Source organism: Castor canadensis, chromosome 5 (genome assembly GCF_047511655.1).
Source record: "Castor canadensis chromosome 5, mCasCan1.hap1v2, whole genome shotgun sequence".
Classification (NCBI taxonomy): domain Eukaryota; kingdom Metazoa; phylum Chordata; class Mammalia; order Rodentia; family Castoridae; genus Castor; species Castor canadensis.
This window is the reverse complement of record NC_133390.1, coordinates 166588302-166613098: the sequence shown is the minus strand read 5'-3', so window position 1 is coordinate 166613098 and position 24797 is coordinate 166588302. Positions and strand designations below refer to the sequence as shown.

General features: G+C 50.8%; 1 protein-coding gene across 6 annotated transcripts in view; it reads right to left on the bottom strand.

Moving 5' to 3' along the window:
• Positions 1–13851: 13851 nt before the first annotated feature.
• The window catches only part of Tox2 (TOX high mobility group box family member 2), a 120412-nt gene continuing 109466 nt past the window's right edge, over positions 13852–24797 (bottom strand). For 4 of the 6 annotated variants that reach the window (XM_074074813.1, XM_074074815.1, XM_074074817.1 and 1 more), the window contains exons 4-9: positions 23224–23463; positions 21107–21334; positions 18536–18616; positions 17380–17772; positions 16454–16581; positions 13852–14585 (exon numbers count right to left, since the gene is read on the bottom strand). In XM_074074813.1, coding sequence (XP_073930914.1) covers positions 14519–14585; positions 16454–16581; positions 17380–17772; positions 18536–18616; positions 21107–21334; positions 23224–23463 — 1137 coding nt within the window. In that variant the 3' untranslated portion in view covers positions 13852–14518. Of the gene's footprint in view, positions 14786–16453; positions 16582–17379; positions 17773–18535; positions 18617–21106; positions 21335–23223; positions 23464–24797 lie in introns of all 6 variants that reach the window. The other 2 variants (XM_020173137.2, XM_074074814.1) reach the window with 1 other exon arrangement.

Here is a 24797-nt window from a genome sequence, read left to right as displayed (position 1 = left end):
GAACAGGACTAGCCAGTCAGCCCACAGACTCACACGGTGCAATCAATGACTTTTAAACTGTAAGTTTCGGGGTGCTTCATGATGCACCCACAGATAGCAGGCTCCAGGCCAGGGCTGGGCTGTACTAACAACCTTGCCCCATCTGACAGCCTGGGCCATTTCTCCTGGGCCTGCGGTGCCGGAGCCAGCATTCCAGTTGTGCGGGAGGGGAGCTGCCTTCTCCCTCTTACCTTTCTTGGCTTCTTGTGGCCTCAGGACACCCCGAGGTGTCCAGAAGATGATGTGAGGGACTGAAGGAGCCTCTTGCTGAGGGTCTCCTCAGAGCAGTGTTAAACCAGAACTCTAGGGACTCAGGTTAACTCTAGGGAACTCTAGGGACTCAGGATTTATTGAGCCCTTACAAGTGATAGCCAGAAAAAAAGTTACCATGATTCCCAGAGGGAGAACTAGGAACAGAGGGAAATTCTAGGCCAGAAGCCTGAACTGGGAGTCTCAGCATATCACTCCAGCCACTCACTGGAAACCAAATGGAAAAGTCACTGTGAAAAATGGGAAAGGAACTTGAGTCACTAATTGCCCTGCAGGGAAGAGGAAGAACCAGTGTCCTAGCCCTGTCTTCCGGGATGCTGACATGGGTTCCTGGACTATACAGAGAAGGGACTGAAGTGGACGGAGTCAAATAGCTCTGGGGCAGGGGTGGGGGGAGTAGCGTCTACTCTTCTTTTAAAATTTATTTATTTTTATTTGTTTTTTTTTTGTTCATTTATTCACATGTGCATACATTGTTTGGGTCATTTCTCCACCCTGCTCCCCTCCCCTCCCCTTCCACCCTCCCTCAGTTCCAGGCAGGTCCTCTTCTGCCTTTATCACTGATTTTGTTGAAGAAAAGACATAATCAACAGGTGTTGGCCAGGATGCGGGAAAAAAGGAACCCTCTTACACTGTTGGTGGGAATGTAGACTAGTACAACCACTCTGGGAAAAAATATGGAGGCTACTTAAAAAGCTAAACATTTATCTACCATTTGATCCAGCAATACCACTCTTGGGGATATACCCAAAAGACTGTGACACAGTTACTCCAGAGGCACCTGCGCACCCATGTTTATTGCGGCACTATTCACAATAGCCAAGTTATGGAAACAGCCAAGATGCCCCATTACTGACGAATGGATTAAGAAAATGTGGTATCTATACACAATGGAATTTTATGCAGCCATGAAGAAAAATGAAATCTTATCATTTGCAGGTAAATGGATGGAACTGGAGAACATCATTCTGAGTGAGGTTAGCCTGGCCCAAGAGACCAAAAATCCTATGTTCTCCCTCATATTCGGACTTTAGATCTAGGGCAAGTGCAGCAATGTGGTTGGAATTGGATCACATGACAAGGGAAGATATAGGAATAGGTAGAAAACCAAAACACCAAAGAGTTTGATGTCCCTACTGCAGAGGAACTAATACAGAAACTTTAAAATGACAGGTTATCATGAGCAGGGGATCAGGAACCAATGTAAAGATCAGTTAGAGTTGAATCAACATGGTCGTAACACATGGGTACAGGAAAGCAATAGTAGGAATCTCTCTGTATAGCTATCCTTAACTCAACTAGAGTCTACTCTTGTCACTAGATGCTTAACCTGTCAGACCTGTTGTTCCTGGAATCCCAGGTGACTGCAGAAAAGAATGGCTCCGCACAAAAGAGACAGATGCAAAAGGGAGGGGGAGAAGCAAAAGGGAGGCATTGAGCATCTGCAGGCCCACTTGAGGAGTCAGTGCTTTTAGTCAAAGTGGCCTCTGAGTCCTGGTTACACTAACAGTGCTCTTTTAAGATGTGGGAGGGAGGGCATAAGTCCTTTAGATTGAAGCTATCCGCATGAGCAGGAGGGCAGGACGTGCCAGGTGGGGAGAACTCTGAGATAGAAGGGCACCCATGAGGAGTGGTGCGCTTCTGGGTTGGGGGTGGGGTTAAGAGGTGGAAAGTTCACACGCAAACAGGGCACATGGCCCTGGTGCTGTGGCTCCAAAGGATTTAAGTCAGTGTCCAACACAGGTTCAGGAACGGGGAGCCTTCTTTTTGCTGTCCCCTTCCCCGGCTTTTAACTCCTTAACTTCTCTTATCTCTTCTCCAACCCACTCCAGCCTTTGTAGTTAAATTCAGGGCATCTAAGAATTTCTTTTTATCAGGGGGCTGGGGGTCCTGTCCCCTCAGAAGCTCTTTAGCCTGGAAGCCTGCAGGGGGAGTTGGAGCAAGAGGCTGGGTTAGGGAGGTAGGGGCAGTCAGCCAGGCCATCTTCCCAGATTTCATCCTTTGCTTCTTGTTAGCACCAGCCCCTCAGGAGTCATTCCAGCCCCTGGAAGCACAGCTAGTCAATCACATGGTCTTTGTGTGGAAGGGAGGTCAACTGGAAGTTAGCTCTGGCTTATTAAGTGAATAGTCAAAGTCAACTGGCCAGCTTGTACACCCATTTTGGAAGACAGTTTGGCAGTTTTTTCTGAAGCTAAACATGTACCACCCTACAATCCAGTATTTTCCCTCAAAATAAATGAAAAAATATGTCTAAAAACACTTGTAGAAGAATCTTCATAGCACCTTTAGACATCATTGCGAAATGCTAGAAACACAGATGACTACCAGCAGGAGAATGGAAAAACAAAACCAACTCCGCTCCAGCAATGAGAATGAGTCCTAGTCAGGAACCAATGACAGACAGGCCACAGCATGCTCAGTTATTAGCTGAAAGAAGCAGACACACAATAATACTTAGCAGTGCTTCTATTTATATGAAATTCTAGAAAAGGCAAAACCAAGCTAGTGTAAGAAAAAACCAGCACATCGAGGGGCCGATGTGGCAGAGCAGGGACTGGCTGAGAAGAGGTGGGGGGCGGGATTTCTGATGGTGGTGAGTATGCATTTGTCAAAACTCATCCGTTTGTGCCCCTAAAATCCAAGCATGTTACAGTATATAATTTATACTTTAACTGTTTGTTTAGGAACTGTTTAAAGTTTTTTGAAGAAAAATTAAGACATTTTAAAAGCAAAGGTTAGTTGGTGAGGTCATACCTTTTCCAAGGTAGATTCTTACCCAACAGTCGTGTGTATATTGGCTCAGTTCTGTTCATGGCCACGGTCAGCTTGGTGATCTAGTTTTGTTCATCTGTGATCAGTAAGAGAGTGGCTTAATGGATTGGCTCTTAGTTGACCAGACAAATGGCCAGTTAGCAGCAGGTCCCCTTCCCCTGGATTTGGGGTAGAGACTGTGACTCATATCAAGGTATGGAGAAGAGTCTACATGATCCACCCAGGCTCCACCACCGGCCAGCTCTGTGACCCTGGGCAAATCACCAACCCCTCTGAGCCTCGCTGTTCTCACCTGTGAAATGCAGGCCCTTGTGAAATGTTACGATAATGTGGTGACTGGCCCAGCTGGCCGTGCTCTATCACCATGAGCTGTGATTCCTAGTGTCACTTCTCCATCTGGGTCGGGAAAGGATGCTCTGGGAGCCAGAGGCAGTCTGCACTCAAGCCTGGCCTCTGGTCCTCCATCTCTGGGGCAGCCTAGCCAGCGTGGGAGTTCTACCCCAGGCTGCCCATCTGTGTGGGCTCCTCTTCTCCTGGCCTGTAAGGAGGTAGGAGGTGAGCTCTGCAGGTGTATGAGGGTGTCCAGAGGGGAGCCACCAGAAGGAAATGTCCACAGAGTGTCCCCCATCACCACGGATGCCAGGCTCCCCCTGTCTGGGAGGGAAATAGATGAAGAATTCATCCTCTCCTGGTCTTCAGGACTATCACAGTCATCTTTCTAGGGCACTTTGGTTTAAAAGAGAAGTCTGGGAGGAGAGATGAACATTTTTTTCCCTTTATTATTCATATGTGCATACAAGGCTTGGGTCATTTCTCCCCCTGCCCCCACCCCCTCCCTTACCACCCACTCCGCCCCCTCCCTCTCCCCCCAACCCCCTCAATACCCAGCAGAAACTATTTTGCCCTTATCTCTAATTTTGTTGAAGAGAGAGTATAAGCAATAATAGGAAGGAACAAGGTTTTTGCTGGTTGAGATAAGGATAGCGATACAGGGAGTTGACTCACATTAATTTCCTGTGCATGTGTGTTAGCTTCTAGGTTAATTCTTTTTGATCTAACCTTTTCTCTAGTTCCTGGTCCCCTTCTCCTATTGGCCTCAGTTGCTTTTAAGGTATCTGCTTTAGTTTCTCTGAGTTAAGGGCAACAAATGCTAGCTAATTTTTTAGGTGTCTTACCTATCCTCACCCCTCCCTTGTGTGCTCTCACTTTTATCATGTGCTCAAAGTCCAGTCCCATTGTTGTGTTTGCCCTTGACCTAATGTCCACATATGAGGGAGAACATACAATTTTTGGTCTTTTGGGCCAGGCTAACCTCACTCAGAATGATGTTCTCCAATTCCATCCATTTACCAGCGAATGATAACATTTCGTTCTTCTTCATGGCTGCATAAAATTCCATTGTGTATAGATACCACATTTTCTTGATCCATTCGTCAGTGGTGGGGCATCTTGGCTGTTTCCATAACTTGGCTACTGTGAATAGTGCCGCAATAAACATGGGTGTGCAGGTGCCTCTGGAGTAACCTGTGTCACAGCCTTTTGGGTATATCCCCAAGAGTGGTATTGCTGGATCAAATGGTAGATCGATGTCTAGCTTTTTAAGTAGCCTCCAAATTTTTTTCCAGAGTGGTTGTACTAGACTACATTCCCACCAACAGTGTAAGAGGGTTCCTTTTTCCCCCGCATCCTTGCCAACACCTGTTGTTGGTGGTGTTGCTGATGATGGCTATTCTAACAGTGGTGAGGTGGAATCTTAGTGTGATTTTAATTTGCATTTCCTTTATTGCTAGAGATGGTGAGCATTTTTTCATGTGTTTTTTGGCCATTTGAATTTCTTCTTTTGAGAAAGTTCTGTTTAGTTCACTTGCCCATTTCTTTATTGGCTCATTAGTTTTGAGAAGAGATGAACATTTGAAGGTATCTTTTTCTCCAGTGAGATTCCAAGTGTCCACAAAGGCCCGGTCTTTTTGGTCAGGAGCTCCAATCCATACCAACCCTCCCTATTGCCACCAATAAAAGAAAAAACAGTAACAACTGGGCGTCCATGTGTTTCACCAGCCCACAAGAGAGGATGTCAGCAATGTGGGGCAGGTGTGCACTGAGTGTGGGGTCATGCTAAAGTCAGGCCAGGCTCTTTCTAGCATCATTGCCAGCACTTATTAAGGGCTTACTGCATACTACGAAATACTGCATTACATGATCTCATTAAATTGTCAGAGTCACTCCATGGGGCCGTACTTTTTGGGAGGTGGGGTGAATATGGAGGCTAAGGGCAGAGGTCAATGACCTGTGTTATTCCTTGCTTACGTCAGAACTTCATTCAATCCCATGTTTGGCTGGGGCATTCAACTTGGCTATTAATCTTCCTGTTACAGGCTGGCCACACTGTGCTGCAGTTCTTAATTCTGACCACCAGGAGGAGCCTCTGCTCCACACATGAGCACAAATTTGCTCTAAAGAGACTAAGAAAAACCATTACTTTTATTTAGCACAATAATAATAACCACTATTAATTTTAAGAACCTACTGTGTTCCTGGATTTGCACTATTTTACCTGCTTGAGTTCATACTTTCTTCATAACAGCTCTAAGATTTGAGACAGGACTGTACTGTGATAAATAATAAGCCAAGATTCAAAACCAGGTCTGTGTGTCTGTCTTCAAAATCCGCACTTAGCATCTCCTGGACAGAGCCACAAAGGAGATACTTGAAGGCTGCATGAGGCTGGGATGCCTGGGAGGTCTGTCTGGGGCTGGCAGACATTTTTAGTCCTCTGCACACCCTCTGGTATGTCATCCTGTCTCCTTCCTTGGTTCCTGTTACCTGCCTGGCCCTGGGGCCATTCGAATTTGTGGCTCACTGTGTGCTCATGAGTTTCCTGTCTCCATTTATACTAAGAATATTTTGTGGACTGGGGTCAAAGCGTGAGGGGAAGCTTGGAGGTTTAGGAAGGTATTCGGGAAAGATGGAGAATGTGGGGAGGTAGCCACACCTGAGACAGTGTCACTTCTCACTCATGGCACCTAGTGAGCTGGAGTAAGATGTGACATGTCCTACTTCACAGCCTCGGCCCAGAAGACAGGTCTGGTGACAACACACCACTCAGTTTGTCCAGATTTGTGTCTATTTCTTTTTGCCCAGTCCGTGAGCCACTGGTTGGTCTAACCCAGTATCGTGCATTTCTGATCATTTTTGTTAGGGACAGAATTGTCTTCCCCCAAATTCACATGTTCCAGCCCTGACAACCCCCCCCCCCCCCGCACCACAGGATAAGACTGTATTTGGAGATAAGGACTTTAAAGAGACGATTAAACCAAAACAAGGCCATTAGGATGGGCTCTAACCCAATCTGCTTATTTGCTTGTAAGAGGGAATTTGGGTACACAGAGACACCAGATGTGTGTGCACAGAGGTACAGAGGTATGACCATGTGAGGTCATGGTGAGAAGGTGCCACACACAAGCCAGGGAGAGAGGCCTCAGAAGGAACCAACCTTACTGGCCCCTTGATCTTGGACTTCCAGCCCCCAGAAGAAAATCAATTCCTGTTGTTTAAGCTATCCAGCCTCTGGTATTTTGTTACAGCAGCCTTAGAGACCAATATACCATCTTCATCAAAGCTGGACTGGGCTGGGGCTCCATCAGGGTGGGCTGAGCTGAGGGAAATCAGTGGCTTTGAGCTAGAACAGCAGAGGAGGTTGGACAACACCCTCCTATTCCCCCAGGTAAGACTCCAGTATGGAGGAGTTGACAAAGGGGTGTGTTCCTCACTCTTGTTCCTAGTGATGGCAGCTATCACCTTTTCATGGACAAGAGCACAAAGGAGCCAGATTCTTGGTTTCCAAAATATGGCCTAGGAGTAAGACAGAGGAAGTTAAGAGATGCCATGTAGCATCTTCCAATGGGAGGGGCCCACTCAGTGCCCATGTCATGAGAAAAGATCTACCCAAATGTGCATCTCTGTGAGACACCACGACACCGTGGAGAGACAGACAACCTAGAGGTTACCAGAGAAGGGTAACCTCAAACCACAAAGAAATAGAAGCAGAGTAACATTCAACACTTCCTTGGTGATGATGGTAAGTAGAAAGCAGTGCAGCAGGGCCCTGACATTCACAGAGAACCCTGTCCCCAGACCAGCAGTGTAGAGTGAAGACACTTGCACAACTGCACATTTGTTTCCCACATACCTTTTCTTAGAAAGCTACTGGAAGATGTACTCCAGCACAACGAAGAAGCAAAATAAGAAAGAATAGAGGGATCCAGAAAGGAGAAGACCCATCTCAGAGAAGTAGAGGATTTTGCTCAGTGAAAGTAAGAGGGAGCTTCAGGCAAGGACTGTGATTGCCCTAGAGAAAGAAGACTTTCTTCCCCTTTTCTCCCATTTTCAACAAGACACTCATCTGCTCTTCCAGTGTCGAAACAACTTGGCTACAACTTGGGAATCCTTGTCTAATGCATATTTCTCCTGTCAACAGTAAGTTGAAGAGACCTACCTGGTCTCTTTTTTGTCAGTTTGTCCTGGCACTTGGCACGGTGCCTGGGACTTGAAGGGAGATCCTATTTATTGAAGGAGGCCAACTGACCTGTTTGCATTTAGCAGGAACCTCTGGAGGGCAGCCTGCCTTGCAGGCAAGGAGTGGCTTTGATGGCAGAAAAGGCAACCCCGAAGGCAGGTGGCAGGAGATGGGCAGGTGGGTGGAGGGGAGGGTGTCTTCTACAGCAGGAGCAAAACTGCAGGGAGGGGAGGTGCAACTTCCACCCTGCTTATAAGTGAAACGGAAGCCAAAGAAATGAGGGGGGTACAGACATCTCTTGGTTCTCAGCTCAGGTTTAAAAGCCCACAGTGTAATCCTAAACAAGAATAGGAGTTCTTGTGAGCCACACACTGCACCCCCCACCCCATCCCTTGCAATCCTAACAAGAGTTTTGTCAGAGGGGTTCCCATTTTTCAGATGAAGAAAGTGAGATCTAGAGAAAGACAGAACTCTTGATTCAAGTGCCCCAGGCCATTTGCACGTTTTCTCATCTGATCTCCAGGCTGAGCTGTAGCTGCTGCCATCACTGTTTTTTTCATGTAGAAACCAAATTTCCAAGTAGAAATTCTCCCAGGTGCCCAGGAAGGGAAGGCTCAGTGTTGATCCTGGAACCCTGAGGCTGCTACCACCTACAGTCTCTGCTTCTTCCCAGATGCTGAGCAACCTCCATTGTGCATGAAGTCTCTCTGAGCCTGCCCTGCTGGAATCCCCATTCTAAACCAAAGCAGCTCTCTCTAGCCCACACCCACACCTCAATGTCTCCTTCAGTGGAAGGACAGCAGCAGCTCACAGGGTCCACTTTACCAGCCTGGAAGTCATTTTGTACAATGTGTCCAGTAACTCACATGTGCCCTTTATGAATGTTGAAACTTAGGAAAAAATTATAAGCAGGCTGGACAAAATTCCTTCCCAAAAGCCAGGGGTTCCACCAACACTGAGGTACACGGATAAGGTGGTTGTGTGGATGTCCGAGGGACAGCAGGTGTGCGTTGAACACTTTGGCACCACATTGAATGTTCCAGGCCTCCAAGTCTCCCGCGTTCTCCTGTCTGCCTCTCACCATTTTCCTGTCCCTTCCACTGCCCAGCGTCGCTTCTCCCAGCTTTTGGTTTGGAGGTTTTTCTGACCCCCTAATCTAGAAGGTAAAACTGGCCAGGCTGTGTGCAGAGGAAAGTCAAGCCTCAATACTAAGTGCCCAAGAGCTCCGCCTGCCAGGGGTCTCAGTCCCCATGTGCAAATGCAAGAAATTTGGAAGAAGGATGGATTTGTGGTCTGGCAGGTGTCATTGTGATTCCTGGCTCCGTGGAAGTGTGCCCCAGCTCTTCTCCTCCAGGGCCCGCTTCCTGCAGAAGGTCCTATCTTCCCACCCCCCCACCTCGCCACCCCCCACTGCCTGACTCGCTCTGTGCTGCCTCCAGGCCTTCGGTGATCCTCTGTCCACTCATCAGTGGCTGAAGGGGACCAGGACTCTGAGGCCCCGGGGGGTGGGGCATGGCAGAGCCACTAGGGAGCAGACCCTCAGATCCTACGTGTTCTGGGAGGCTTGGGGGAGGGCCAACCGAGAAAACCTAGCAGCACAGTGAGCCAGAAACAAACTCATGTTGGGGGAAGCCATTAAGATGCCAGGAGTTGGGACGGCTGTGTAACCAGGCACATCCTGACTAGCAATGACACCAGCAATGTGACCCTTGGTGTGGCGTTTGAGTAATAATGACAGGCATGATAATACTAGTCCCAGAATTTGACATACAGTGACTTATTGTTACCACAAACAGAAGACTGTTATCCCCAAGTCACACCTGAGGAAACAGAGGTTAAGAATATTGTCCGAGGTCATATGTCTGTGACGTCGGCCTGATGCCCTGAAGGCAGGGTCCCAGGCCCTCACCCTTCCCCTCTGTCCACTCCCTGTCAGAGTGATGGCCCGCCAGCATTTAGTGCACCGAGGTTATTCGTTTTGGGGACTCTGAGAGGCAGAGCTGAGTAATAAGGTGCGTTGATCAATTTGTAAGAACCACCGACTGTTATAACAGCTATCAGGTCTTTCTTGCACGTGAGTTCTTTCAAACTGCCAAGAACAGATACCCCTCCCCGCCCCCCACCACTAACCCATGCATGCATATGGCTGGGCTGCACACTAGTGTACACAGCTGTGTGGCTTGCAAGTGTGCGTGTGTGCATATGCAAGTGACAGGCATGCCTGTGAGGCACACTGTGTGTGTAGTGTGTGGGCGTGTAGGGATGTGTGTGTTCACATGGTATGTGCATCTACGTGTGCAGCGGGTTTGTGTGTCTGAACGCAGTTTGCTCGCCTATGCTTACCTGCGTGTCCTGTGCATTGCGTGGATGTGTGCACATGGAATATGTGTATGCCATTGTGTGCGTGTGCTAGGAGGTGTGCGTCCACCTGCTCTCCCTGTGTGCATTCTGTGTGTGTGCAATGTACCCACATATGGGTTCACTTGGAATGTGTGTGCATCCACCTGTATGTTTTGGAGGGCTATGATATGTGTACTCACACACACAAGCTACACTTATGCATCCAACACATGATCCATATGCCCTCACCAAGCACACCAGGCACAGATGTGCACCACACGCACATGGACGGCACAGACATGCATACATAAGCTGCCTACAAATGCACACACGCCAGATGCACACCTCCCCCACGCATGGAACACACACGGGCACGCTCACATTTCACACACCTCCACTCTCACCCACACCTGTGCACGTCCTACACCATGTGGGGTCTGTGTGGGCCTCAGCCCCAGGTGAGGGGTGAAGCTGGGTGTAAGCATCATGCATGAGGTTCACCTTAAACTTGAAGGCAACCAGCCTTGTTCCTCATGTAGATCTGTGGACTGCTCACCCCAGATTCTTCCACGAAGGACTCTTCAAATTTCTTCATGTGAGCTGCAGTCCCAGCCAAAGAAAGGCCCAGGGATCTGGGATTGGAAAGACCCAGCCCACTGGAGCCAAGTGTCAGTCCCACCATGACCCTGACCGGGGCCTAACCCTGAGCCCAAGCACAATCAGGACACAAACCCAAACTCCACTCCAGCCCCAAACTCAAGCCCAGCATAGACGTCCCCTCCTACAGAAAGCCTTCAAGCCGGACCAGGGGCTCCTGTTTGGAGTTCTCCTGCCCTCTCTTTTAGCTTTCTGCATTTACGATTTACAATATAAAGTTACATTTTTATAATTAATTAAACATTAGTGTTTTCCTTCTTCACCTCCTCAAGCAGATCTGAAGCATCTGGAGAGGGCCCAGCCAGGGCCTGGTGGAGAGGAACTGTGTAGCTTTGTATTCTTGCCTGATAAGCAAACTGAATTTGAACACCATGGGCTCTGAAAATTCTTTCAGGCCCATTGGTGCCATGCTGCCCACCCTCCAGGCTAACGTGAAACTCGTCCAGGTCCCTCTGGGAGGAGTGGCCCACCACTGGTCAATCTCAGGCCCAGCCACGTCTTCCCCTGGAGTAGGAGTGCAGCCTTGGCTCTGCTCTGCTTCTTGCTAGGGTGTCCGTGTGTCTGTGGGGAGGTGAGCACGGAGGAGACTGAAGCAGGAGCTTAGCCCTGGAATAGGAGAGTGGTGCTGGTTCCTAGGCCCTGGGCTGGCTCTGCGGACAAATGAGACAGGCTGCCAGCAGCACCCAAAGGGATTCCCGATGTCAAGCCACTGCTTTCAGGTTCAGATGGCAGACTGGCCCTGGTGAGTCACGCATGCCACAGCTGCAGAGTCCCTGACCATGCCAAGGTTGTGGGGTGAAAGACTGACAGATTGTGGAGTACAGGGCAGGTTGGGGGCACCCATGGCTAGGCTTGTGGGGCTTAGTGGTTGTGGCCACCATCATTGCAGGGTGAAGTAGAATGCAGTGGACAGCTTCCCAGGAGAAGGAAGTCCTACACTTGCAGACAGGACCACAGCCCAGGAGTGGCCCCACTCTACCCATGGGCCCAGCACGCATCTTAGGTCCATTTCCCTAGAAACACACAAGGCCTGAGGTAGGGATTCTGGTTCATGTGGCTTACTGAGTGGGAGCTCTCAGAATGGGAGGGAAGGGAACAGTAGCTGATCGAAAAGATGTCACTGGAGACATGCTTCTGCCTAGTCCCCTGGAGAACTCTGGAGAGTGAATGGCTCCACAGAAGGGAGGGGCTTCCCAGTTGTTTGATCACTTGCCATGGGCAGCTCTAGGGGGCGGGCATAACCTTCCACCAGAGGTAATGATTGGACAAGGGTGGCAGCTGGAGTGAAAGCAGCCAACACTCCTGGGCTAGACATGGAATCAGGCCAATGAGCACAACTGGTGCTGTAGAGGGATGCTTGTGTACCCCCAGTCACATGTTGAAATCCTACCCTCTGATGTCATGGTAATATGGAAGTGAGACTTGAGCCCTCGTTCCTGGGACTTGTGCCCTTATCAAGGAGACCCTAAACTGTGCGCTCTGCCCCCTGCCACGTGAAGACACAGGAAGATGAGTGGACATCTATGGACTAGGCAGTAGGCCCTCACCAGACACAGAGTCTGCTAGCACCTTAATCTTGGACTTCCCAGACTCCAGAAATGTGAGAAATAGATGTCTAAAGTTTACAAGCCACTCAGTCTACAGAATTCTGTCATGGCGACCCAAGTAGAAGACAGTTGGTGTCCATTCCACGGTCCTGACATTAGCCTTTTGTACTTTGACACATCGGCTCTGTTCCCACTCTCGGGGTCCAGAGATCACACCTATGTGACAAGTCTCCTGATATCTGCAGGTAGATGTTTACACTGGACATCCCAAGCAGCCAAGAGGCCAGCCTGGGCACACGGACACCTCTAATGGCCCCGAGCACTTGGGACAGAACAGGGGACTGTGGGGCTCTACTCTGAGGAATCCGGTGGCCCTGTGCTCTGATTTTTTGGGGATGTCTGCACGCATCCCATGACTCTGTTCTCTCCCTTGTAGAAGCAAGAGTCGCATATTGAGCTGTCTAAGCCACCACCATGTTGTGACAAGCTCCACACAGGAAAGGAAACTGGAAGCACATGAAATATTGATGGTCCACATCGCGGGGCTGCACCGATGTGACAGCCTGCTGGTTTTGTTTGTTTGGGGGGTTTCTTTTCCTAAGTGGATGATGACATGCCCTCCAGGGAGGAAAGGGCTCCCAGTGAGGCTGCCCCTGCCCCTGGGCTGTCATCTGGAAGTAGGGGCTGCCATGCCGGGAGAAGGAGTGGTCGTGAGCTGGCACCGTAAAGATGGGGGCTCCTCTGTCTAGGTCACTGCTTGGCTCAGAGCAGGACACTTGCCCCCTCCTCAAAAGAGGTGTGTCACAGGGTGTGACAATCTCAGCCTCCCAACAGCCCCTCCCCCACAGGCAATTCTTTTTCCAGACAGTTAAAGGAAACACATGATCGTTACTTTTGTTAAGTGCTGCCACCTACCGTCTGGCGGGGGAGCCTGGTTTAGGGAGTCCCTGGTCTAGGATGCTTGTTCCCACTGCTCACCTCCTCCAGCGGGAGACCCCATCCCCAACCAAGTGTTGAGCTAGGACTCAGTACTGTCACCCGTTGTCACCAAGTGGTGGTGCTCCCTGCCCATAACCCTTTCATCACAGAGGACCTTGAGAGTCGGCACCATACCATTTCACTGTTCCCCCAAACATGTTGGCGGTCACATTTATAATCAGTTCAATTTCATACTGAAGTCTGGGTGTGTATTTGTGTGTGTGAGTGTGTGTGCTCTGGGGATGGAACCCAGGGCCTCACGCATGCTAGGCAAGTGCCTACTACTGAGTTACACTCCTAGTCCCATACTGAAGTCATAGAAAATCTGACTGGACAATACCAGTGTTCTCTCTGCACATTTGGGGTATTCTTTGGGCACTAGGGATTTTATCGACACTCTTCAGTTTCTGGAGGGGCAAGCTTTTCATGGAAGGTCTGATGTTTAGCCCCTGTGTGGATTCACGTGGTGGGGTGATGTCTTCTACCTTTCAACACATTTATTGATCACTTACTGTGTGCCAAGAACTGTGTTGAGTTTTGTATCTCCCTTTTGGAAAATCTGAGGCCTGTGCCCCACCCCACACTTACATAGGCTGGTCAAATGCAGGTAGGACTTTGATCCAAGTCTGTCTTCCTGAGGGGCAGGGCTCTTCCATCCTGGCAAAGTCACCACCAAATGCCACATCAGAAGGCCCTGCCTGGCTCACAAAGTGCAGGAAGACACAGACTAGCTTGCCATTTTCAGAAGTTTTATTATAAAGAGATCTGAGAGAAGCACTGGGCACTGGGACAGACATTTGCCAGGGCCAGAATACAGCTGCAAACAACGTCAAGAACCCAAACCCAAATCAAACCCCGACACGCATACGTTAGGATAAACTGCAACTTTGTTCTCGAGTTTTCTCCATAAATAGATGACAAAGATCATCATTGGCAATTTTAAGCAGATGGACACACCGTTTAAAACCCGACAAAGAAGGATGCCTCCGAGGCGGCTGTAAATTGTCTGGTTCTCTCTCGCTGTGCAGGTGAAGCATGTCTGACAGCTGCTTGTGCACACGTCTCCCTTAAGATAAAACTTAAAAAAATGTGCTAAGGGCCATATAAAATGCTTTTTACCTTAAAGGAAACTACTTTTCCCCACAAAATAATCTCACAGATGTTTTCAGCACAGTTCTAAAACACTTAGTAACTACTTACACAGAGCCCATGGCCGGGAAACCGTATTTGCACACCTGTGGCTGGCAGCCCCCTGGCCCCTCATCTGGCGTGGGTTTCTATTGATGAACGACCCTGCCAGGGGCAGCCCAGGGAGCTCAGGTTGGGGCCAGATGTCCAGACAGAGGGAACTGTGTGCAGGGCGAGGAGCGGGGTCCACAGCTACCCTGGAGCAAGCAGGTCAGCGGGCAGAAGGTTCCTGCAGGTTCTTTGGGCTGGCAGCGGGTGGTGGGCTGCCTCGGCAGAGTCTGGTGGGAGGTCGAGGAAGAGACTCAGTCCTGGGGCATTGGTGTGTCACTGCTCTCGCTGGCCGGTCACCCTGCCTGCTGCCACGGCCTCTCTCCTGTGGTCAGCCCTTCAGGCTCTGAGCAGTGCCCTCCAGCGAGCCTCAGGGAGGGATGGGAAGCGGGATTAGGTGAGGTAGAGCGATTTATCCCTGGGGAGCAGGCTGTGGGAGAGAGCAGGGGCTGTCAGCTGTTGGAGCCCACCTGGCACTGTGAACATGGGGGTCCAGGGAGTGCCAGGACCCCTGTGCTCTGGCTAGTGGCCCCTCACCCTGATCAGCTGCTCCTCTGAGGGATTGTGGCTGGGCCCTCCCACTGTCCACTGTCCACCAGGCAAATCCAAACACCTCCTCCCGGCATCTCAGTGGGGGCCAAAGCACCCAATTCTGGAACCTGGGGGAAAGGGCAACAGCGTGTCTGTCCTTCACTGAAACCTATTCCAGTACGGCCACTGCTCCCACATCTGTTTTCTCCCTTGTATATATCAAACAGAATTACAGGAGGGCAGTCAGTTACCTTTTCTGTCATTAGAATAGGCCCAAATTCCATGCTGGGTATGAAGGGCTGGCCACTTGCTCCTCCCCAGCACTGGGGCTTTGGGGAAGGAAAACTGGTGAGGGGAGAGGGCTGGACAAGAGGGTCTACGCCTGCTTGGGGTGGGGAAGGGAATCCTTACTAGCTGAGTTTGCCCACGCGTGCAGTCGCTGTATCTGGGCACATCAGAAATGGGGACATGCGCAGAGTCACTCAGTGCCCAAGAGCACTTCAGACTAGACAGAGTGAGCAGCTCATGCAGGAAGGCCAGTGGTCAAGGCTAGGGTGGCTGCTGCCTGGTGGCAGAGGTGACCACAGTCCACCAAACATGGAAAGAGCCCGGAAGGGGAAAGAGCAGCAGCTGGGAAAGCTGCTTGGCATCACGGTCCCCAGGTGGGGCCACGGGTTCATTCGTGCTAAGGAAATGGGAACCTGGTTAGCAGATGAAGAAGCTGGTGGGCCTCCTCCATTCTGTTCTTCCTTTGTGGGCTAACACTAAAGGTCACTGCCCGGGAGTTGGTGTGACTAGGATCCAGGAAGGCTTTCTAGAGAAGGGGCAGTTAGTGTGAGGGGACTGGGAAGGAACCATGTGACTCTAGTATCTGAGTGTCAAGAGGACACCGACCACAGGGGCTAGTGGGATGTGTTTCCAAGGTTGGCCCCTTCTCCTAGGGTGCCTGATCCAGGGCCCCTGTCCTGTGCACCAAGTCATCCCATTCTCCAGAGAACTGTCCTGACTAGGGGGGCTACACGTGGGGGTGGCTCACAGCTGATGACTAAGCTGGGTATGAAAGGTAGCTCCCTGACCTCCCACAGGGACCCCCTGTGGCATCATTCACTCCCCAGGGCCTAGCAGGATCAGGCAGAGGCCATCTCTAGCTGAGGTCACATCCCTGCCTGGCTCTTTCCTTGCCCTGTCCTCCCTCCCTCACCCTGTTCTTCTGCCAACTCCCCTCACACATCATCCAGGGCACCCCCGTTCCTGATGACGTGGCTCTGCTTCTAGGAAACTCAGCTTAAGACAGGACCCATGTGTGTCTATCACATAGAAGCATTTGTGAAGAAACAGATGGAGGGAGAAAGGCAGGAGTGAAGGGTGTTCTTAGTTGCCCAAGCAGACCTGGGCATCTGATCAGTTGAGACCCTCTGGGGCCTTGCTTTGCTCTACATCACCTTCTGCAGACTCGGCATCTGCAGGCAGGGCTTGACCAGGACTACTCCAATTCCCGAGTGTTCCCCTATCCCCTGGCCACCCCTGCCCCACTCCCCTTGAGCAGCAGGACAAAGGCAAGACTGACCTGCAGGTGCTGAGGCCTCGCTCCCCGCCAGGGTAGCTGCCATCCCAGTCCCCACTGCTCGTGGGGTTGGATGGGCCAGGAGAACGGGAGCCAGAGCCGCTGGGGAACTCAGATATGTGCGGGAAGTCCTACAGGGGAAGGACAAAGAGAGACAAAGGGGAGCAGAGAGACAAAGGGGAGGTGTCTCTCAGGCAGCCAGGTGGCATAGTCTGTGTGTCTGAGGGCATCATTCTGCAGAGACACTTCCTCAGGGCCAGACAGAATGTCCACCCTGCCTCCAAGCCATCTTCCTTTTCCCTAATGGAGCACCTTTCAGAAAATTCAACCTGAGCTTGGGGTGTGGCTCAGTGATAGAGCAGCACTTGACTAGCATATGCAAGGCCCTGGGTTCTATCCCTAGCAACACAAGGGAAAGAGAAAGAACTCAATCCTTGTTTTAGCTGACTAGGGATGACTCTTTCAGGGCCTTTGCTTTACTGAGCCTGAGTTTCCCAATCTGTAAAATGGAGTTACTGAACTGCATGAGTTCTTTAGAACAGTCCCTATGGAACAATCAGTGGGGTCTAGGCCTCAAAGGCTTTGGGGAGAACTAGGGGCTAGGGATGATGTGTCAGATGGCATAGCAGCCTCAGTCTCTTGGGCCAGGTGGGAGCATCTTGGCTGCTGAAGTGGACAGGTGAAAGAAGGAGGCCCTGGAATAGCCAGGAGGATCTGCCTTTAGCTGGTCAACTGTTCACTGCAGCAGTACCTCTCAGGCAAGGTGTACTAGACCCATTTCACAGATGCAGAAACTGAGGCCCAGAGAGGTAGACTGCTATGGCTGAGGTTACACAGCTGGTGAGTGGCATGGCTAGTATGTGAAATCCCCAGTTGCCTCCCCTCTCCACAAGGGTCACAGAAGGCTGTCCCTGCTCTGCCCTGCTTACCTGAGGCCCTGGAGGTGAGGGGCTCATGGCCAGCTGCACCTGGAGTGCCATGGGGGCAGGAAGGACAGGAGGCTGGGGAGCCGGGGACATGCTCACAGGTGGGCTGAGGAGGGCGCCCTGGGCGTGGGGGGGCAGTGGCAGCTGCTGGTGCAGTGGGGGGCTGAGTGGGAAGGAGGGTGGTGGGGGGGATGCACTAAGGCCTGGCAGTAGCGCCTTGGAGCCCAGCGTCCGGGCGAGGCTGGCAGGAGAGGCCCCACTACGGAAGGCCTGCAAGTCGGAGGGTGTCAGGAAGGAGGCCAGGCCGGGCATGGCGTACATGGGCTGCTTGGGTGGGAGCATCTTGGCTGCTGGGTTTGCCTGAGTGCTCTTGGCCTCGCCTTGGTCCGGAGGACTCTGCAAGGAGACGGAAACCAGTCACTCTGGAGACAAGGGACAAGCTGGAAACCAGGCTGTGAGATCAGGTGGTTCTGCCACCTGCTGACATGGCTGGTGGCTGCCTCTCTGTCTCCTCAGGGGAGAGCATGGATGGAGCAGCCATAACTGTGCAGCAGACTTAGGACTCTTGGCTCTGCCCAGCCACCCAGCCCTGCCTTTATCTCTGCGTGGGCTTTCCTGCCACGTGCGCGGTCCCATACACCTCAGCCTGGCAGTGATGCCAGTGTCAGCAGTCTCTTGCCTCCCAGGTACTAGTCCCTCGACTGTGAGCATCCTTTTTTGTTTAGCCCTTTATGTCCCAATTTTGGTGATATCTCCTCTGTGACAGCCTCCAGGACAACACCCTGCCTTTTCTTGGGCCACACATCCACAGCCACACCTTGCCCCTGTGCTGCTGGTATGGACAGAGACAAAGGCGTGGTCAGGAGTCAAGACTGGCAAAGCTGGATTTGAACCTAGAACCACCACTCAACAAATCCAGGCATGTTCCTGAGCCCCTGTGAGTGCTGAGTTCTTGAAGGAAGGATTCAGTGAAAAAAGATACAGGCAGAGTGCACACCATGGGCCCGGCACACTGTTGGGGCACTGTAGATGTGACCTACAGGTCTCACCCGTCCTTTCCAAGGCCTATGGTGCTTTGGTCACTCCCACAGGCCCCAGCTCCTGTTCCATCCCTCAAGTGGTCCACTGGTATCAGGGCGCTGCCTAGGGATGCTGTTACCTTGGAGACAAGGCTGGCCCTGTAGGCTGCCAGGGCTTTCAGGTACTCCTTCTTCGCTGCTTCAGTTTTTCTCTTGTAGGCCTGAAAGATGAAAGACATGGGCAACTCCAGGGATAATGTCACAGAGGAGTCATGGTGCAGAGCCTGGAATGAGAAGGCATGGATTCTGGGGCTATGCATGGATGGGGGTGGTGGGATCAGAAGCTGGGTCACTCACCTACTGGCTCCTCTCTGGGAGCACTGCACAGGGAGCACAGAGTTCAGGCTATCCTCCAACTTTTTATCTACATTGCTGTGTGCCCTTGGGCACATGCTTCACCTCTCTGGGCCTTCAGGTCACATTAGCACAACTTACTACAGAAATACATGGCCCATGGAAGCCCCTCTTTTGAGTCTGCACAGGGCAGATTTCTTAATTCTGGCACAAACTCTACTTGTTCAGAGTAGCTAGTCTGGATTCATATTTGCTAAAACTGTTATCAGGAATTTTAGACCTAGGTTCACATGTTACTGTAGGGATGGCCCCTGTCTGTTCACATCCTCTGTCCATGCCTTTTACTAGAGCCTCCCACAATGCCTTGGGGCTTGGCCTTTGGACTTGCTTTGATCAACGGGACGAGAACAAATGTGTGAGACATGAGAAGTGCGTGCACACTGGGGTGGCCTCTCTGAATTGCTATGTGAACAAGCCTGGCTAGCCTGTGGATGATGAGACACAGGGCCCAGCCTGACCCCCTTCTCCAGCTGGCAGCCGTCCACTTCCACGGCCCTCTACTGGCTGCCTTCCTGTCCCTGTCTCACACTCCCTCCTCCCCTGGGCAGCACACGCTGGGACCACCTCCCAAATAAACTACCGGTGCTGAACTATAGTCAGAATTTTTTAATATTTCAGGTAAGATAAGGGCAGGATTTCAAGGAGATCAATGATGGATCTCTTTGGCCCAAGACTGGACTCTTCTTGTACCTTCCTCCTCCCCATTCACCCAGAGTGCAAGCCAGAACTCCGTGAAGGAGGCTTGCACCATATGCTGTGTCCCCTTCCCTGTCCACCTTGTCCTGACCACTGTCATCTCCCTCCCCGGTGGTGAGGATCTGCCACGTTAACTCCACCAACTTTATGCAGCTAGGATCCTACCCTTTTCAGGCCTGCAATAGCCCACCTGGCCTGCCCCCTGCCCACCTTGCCAGCTCTGTCTCTGTTTGGCCACCCTGGACTCCAGTGTGCTTGCCAGTCTCCTTCCCTTCACTACCTTTGTCAACATGGTTCTGCTACCTGCAGTCTCCCCTCCCTCACCCTGCAGTCTCCCCTCCCTCACCCTGCAGTCTCCCCTCCCCCACCCTGCAGTCTCCCCTCCCCCACCCTGTAGTCTCCCCTCCCCCACCCTGCAGTCTCCCCTCCCCCACCCTGCAGTCTCCCCTCCCTCACCCTGCAGTCTCCCCTCCCTCACCCTGCAGTCTCCCCTCCCCCACCCTGCAGTCTCCCCTCCCTCACCCTGCAGTCTCCCCTCCCTCACCCTGCAGTCTCCCCTCCCTCACCCTGCAGTCTCCCCTCCCTCACCCTGCAGTCTCACCTAACAAGACTATGCCCTTGCCTCCTCTTTTTGCTCTCCTGTCGTATGGTCCCTCCTGGCACATGGGACAATTACTACTGTGTTTTATGCTTAATTCTTGATTATTGGATTAATACATCTTATAGCAACAGCCCAACTGACCTTCCTGCTTCTACAGATCTGACTGCAGCCTGGCTGTAACCTTGGGCAAGTCACTCAGCCTCTCATCTTCCTCTCTTCCTATCAAAATAGTCAAGTGATATAAGTGTAGTGAGATCACAGAAGGAGGGTCCAGCACAGGGCTCAGCCCAGCACACTTAGAGAATGGAAGCCAGAAAGTAGGGACCAAGGTCATCAGCCCAAGGCACCTATCTGGTAATAGCATTTATGTATAAGCTACTTCTGCTCCACACTCCCCTTGGAGGCCTTTCAAGGGGGCCACAGGCATATAGTCAGTGGTGGGACAGGAATCTCTGCCCTAGCTACAGATTTTAGGGAACAAGGGACTGGGTGTGGTGGTATACACCTATAGTCCCAGCTACTGCAGAAGCATGGATAGGAGGATTGTGGTCTGAGGTCAGCCGGTCCAGGCAAAAAGCATGAGTCCCTATCTAAAAAATAACTAAAAGCAAAAAGGTCTGGAGTAGAGGATGTGGCTCAAGTGGTAGAGACCTGCTCAGCTACTGCTAGACCCTAAGTTCAAACCCCAGATACTTCCCTGTCCCCATCAAAAAAAAAAAAAAAAAAAAAAGATGGACTGACATGCTTGTTCTCATTTTTCTATTTTTTGCTTGTTCTCATTTTATGGATGGGGAAACAGCGGTCCAGAGTGGTTACGTTGCTAGTGAACACAGCTGGGAAGTGGCAGCACTGGACAGAACCCCCATTTACAGATGGGCAAACTGGGCCCAGGAAGGAGCCTCTGGTCCCAGAGGCTGGGCCAGTTCACACCTTCTAATCCTGTCCCTGGTTCCAGGGCCCCAAAGCCCCAGGGGTGGCTGGGGAAGAGATCGAGGCTCACCTGCTTCTGCTCCTCTCCCAGGCTGTCCCACATGGAGGCCACAATTTTGGACACATCCCCAAAGGTGGCACTGGGGTTCTGTCCCTTGATGGCAGCCTGAGTGTCTCTGAAGAAAAGTGCGTAGGCTGACACAGGTTTCTGGGGCTCGTTGGGGTCCTTCTTCTTCTTCTTCTTTGGATTCTTGGCCTTTTTTCCTGGGTCTGCTGAGGGTCTCTTCTCTCCCGAGATCTGGCCAGTGACAGGAGTCAGAAAACTATAGAATCTCCTGCCAAAGGTGACCCCAGCTAGCCTCAGGCCTGTCCAGCCCTGCTTACATGTAGGTAGGGACAGGGCAGCCCCACCCAGGGCACACCCATGCAGCTTGACCTGCACTGTCAGGGTGGGAAGGCGATGGAAAGACAGAAAGATGGACCTGCACACACAGACACAGAGAGCCAGACACATAGACACAGAGACACAGACAGACAGACACACCCCCTGTGTGTCTAGGTAGGAGCCCTGGGGCAGGTTTAACTCTTGAAGGAGAATAAACGCAACTGTAAAGTTGACTCAGAGAAACCCCGGAGGAGGAGGCGTCTTCATCACTGAGAGACCGATGGGTCAAGGCTACTACAGTGCAGTCACAATCAGCCTGGGTCCTCTGCAGCAATAAAACTACTGCCTGGGGACTTTTAATACTATGCTAGATAGAAATCATTGGCATCTTTACCATGTTTTAAAATTTAAAAAAGTTCTTTTGCTTTTCCCCCAAGTTAACACCTTCCTTTACAGACCTGTAAAAGCTGCTAACCAATAAGGAAGGAATCAGAGCCAAGACGGGCCCTGGAGGACCTGTTGTTCTGGAGGGGGCACGTAGACCACACCTGGGTCTGACACTGAGAGAGAAGAAGCAGCGGGGCCATTCTCCATGGTCTGCTTTTTTTTTTTTTTTTTTTACTAACTGTTCTACCCACAATCACAAATAATCTCAAATGAATGTCCTTGATTATACAAGGAGGGTCTTCTCCACCACACTTCAACTGTACAACTGATCAGGTGGCTTATCTCCTGGATTCCTATGGGGTGGTGACAAAGAACAAAGCTAAAGTGACTGCTATTGGGCCAGCCCTGGAGCCAGGGGTTCCACTCAGACAGACTTTAGGACCACAGTCCTATCTACACCTGACTTAGGGCTTCCAGGATGGGATGGGGCTGGGAAGTTCCCTATAGACCTCAGTGGGTCTCTTGTCTATTGTCAAGTCCCTGGACCTGCTGTGAGGTCTGTGAGTCTGTGTGCCGAGATGAAGGTGACACCATGAACTGACAAGGAAACCTGGCCAGTAGACAAGACTCAGACCTCCATGTCTGATGGAGGGGGAAGGCAGGGCCTGACTGGCTGTCCCCAGGTCTCCCCTGCAGCCACCACCTCTCTAGGCCTTCATCTCATTAGCAGCAATGGTCAGGCCCTGTTAAGATAAGGGCTGAAGATGTGTCTGTGATGTATGCAGAGCTGACAGATGGACACTGCAGGGGGTTAAGGGCACATATGCCAGATTGCAGCAGACACCTGGTCTGATCCTGGCTGTGCAACACTGGATAACTTTAACTTCTTGGTGCTTCAGTTTCCCCATTTGTCTAATGGAGATAATGAACAGTGCCTATCATATAGGACTGTCATGGGGAGTACATGGATAAATGCTTGTCACATGCTTAAAACAGTGTCTGGCCATAGCAGTGTTTGAGAAGTGCTTATTAAATAAGAGATAAAACCAAAGCCACCCCTGCCTGTCCAGTGACACTGGCCAAGGTATCCTGAAGATGAGGCTGGACCAAGCAGCACAGGAACTTCACGCCTGGAGTCCTGGGTCTCCGGACTTGGGCCTGTGGCTGTGCCCTGGCCTCTGTAGGGCCACCATGGGCACAGGGTAGGGGGCAGAGCCTCTGGCAGATTCAGCAGAAGCCCAGTGGATGGCTTCCCCCATGGATGCCACCCCCATGGACCAGGGTTCCCATTTCCTGTTTCACCTGCTGACTCTTCCTCCTTGGCTTCTAGCAAAGGACACAGCACCCTTCCAGTCTTTCTCAGAGGAGCCCATGTCCCAGCAGGCCCCTCCTTCACTGCCTTGCCACCCATGTACCTTGAAATGGGCTTCTGACTCCTCCTCCTGCGTGGAGCTGGAGGGAGAAGGGGTCGCAGACTTGCTCCCTGGGGGTGACGGAGAGCCGTGGCCAATGCTGCTCCGGATGCCCATTTGGGAGATGAGCTGGGACTGGCTGAGCGCGCTCATGTGGCTCGCCAGCATCGCTGGGCGGCCCAGCAGGGGCCCTGTCCGGCCTGAGTCGTAGGCAGCAACCTCCGAGTGCACTATCTCCTGGATCTGCAGAAGGACACGGCACTTGAATTAGAGACTCGCCCGTCACATCCTGGGTCCTGTGACTCAGGAGGGACACACAGGTGAGGAGCGGCAGGTGGCTGGCCTCGTGCTGGGCTGTGGGTCCCCTGAGGGTCCCTGATAGGTGATCTCTAGGAGGAGTTCCATTCTACCTTGACCTCTGTGTGATTTGAGACATCCGTTGGGGAACAACGGATTCCTTGGTGGTTTGCCACTGTGTTGGCATCCACCCTGGATAGGCGTTTAGCATCTCAGCCCTTGCCAGAGTTCAGCCAGCTGTGACACTAGCCTCCCTCCTGCACCATGTCTCTGCTTGATTTACTACTCAATGTAACTACAAAAAACACAGATGTTGGAAGCCAACTACCTTTTAAATCTTCGTCCTGTCCCTTACCAGCTGTGTGATTTTGGCCAAGTGACTTAACCTCTCTGTACCTTATCTGTAAAATGCAGACTGAATCAAACCTATCTTCTAAGGCTGTTAAGGATCAAATGTACCTGGTATATGGTAAGCCCCATATTGTAGAAGTGTTTGTTTAAATACATGAATAAGGAAATCTCTAATATTTAGCATTTTTCTTCGTATCTCTCAGTAATTTTCTTATTAGCTATATTCCCCATGGTACTTTCTAACTGGTTATTTTTGAAATACAAGAAAGCATACTTTGTACTTTCTTTTCGTTTTTTGGTGGTACTAGGGTTTGAACTCAGAGCCTTCTGCTGGTGAGGCAGGCACTCTATGACTTGAGCCAGGCCTGCAGCTCAACTAGCGTGTGCTCTTGACCCAAACACACAAGGTTCAGCAAGGCTTGCTAATTTGAATATACTTATAATTGTTTTTATTTCTCTGCATTTGTGGCTATTTATTCTTTCTAATGTTAAAAATATGCATTTTCCCCTCGCTTTCTCTGCATTAGGCAAACTAGTGGACTTTGATTTTTATGTAGGTTCTCTTCTCAAAAGAATCAGATCTAAATTTATCCCTGCTGCTTCTCTGTTTTCTAATTCTTTAAGATCTCATTTTATCTTTATCAAGCTCGCCCTCTGCTTTTTAAAGATTCATTATTGATGCTCCCCTTCAATTTTGAGTTACATTTTATATTTATTTATTGGCACTACTAGGGTTTGAACTCAGAGACTTGTGTTTGCTAGGCAAGCTCTCTACCTCTCCTTGAGCTACATTTTAAATTCATGTGTTTTCCTTTTTTTAAATTTTAATAATATGCTTAGTAATATGAATTTTCCTCTAAGCACGGCTTTAGTATTTCTCATAGACTTCATTGTGTAAGATTTTCATTGTTTTCTGAATGTGTATGTAT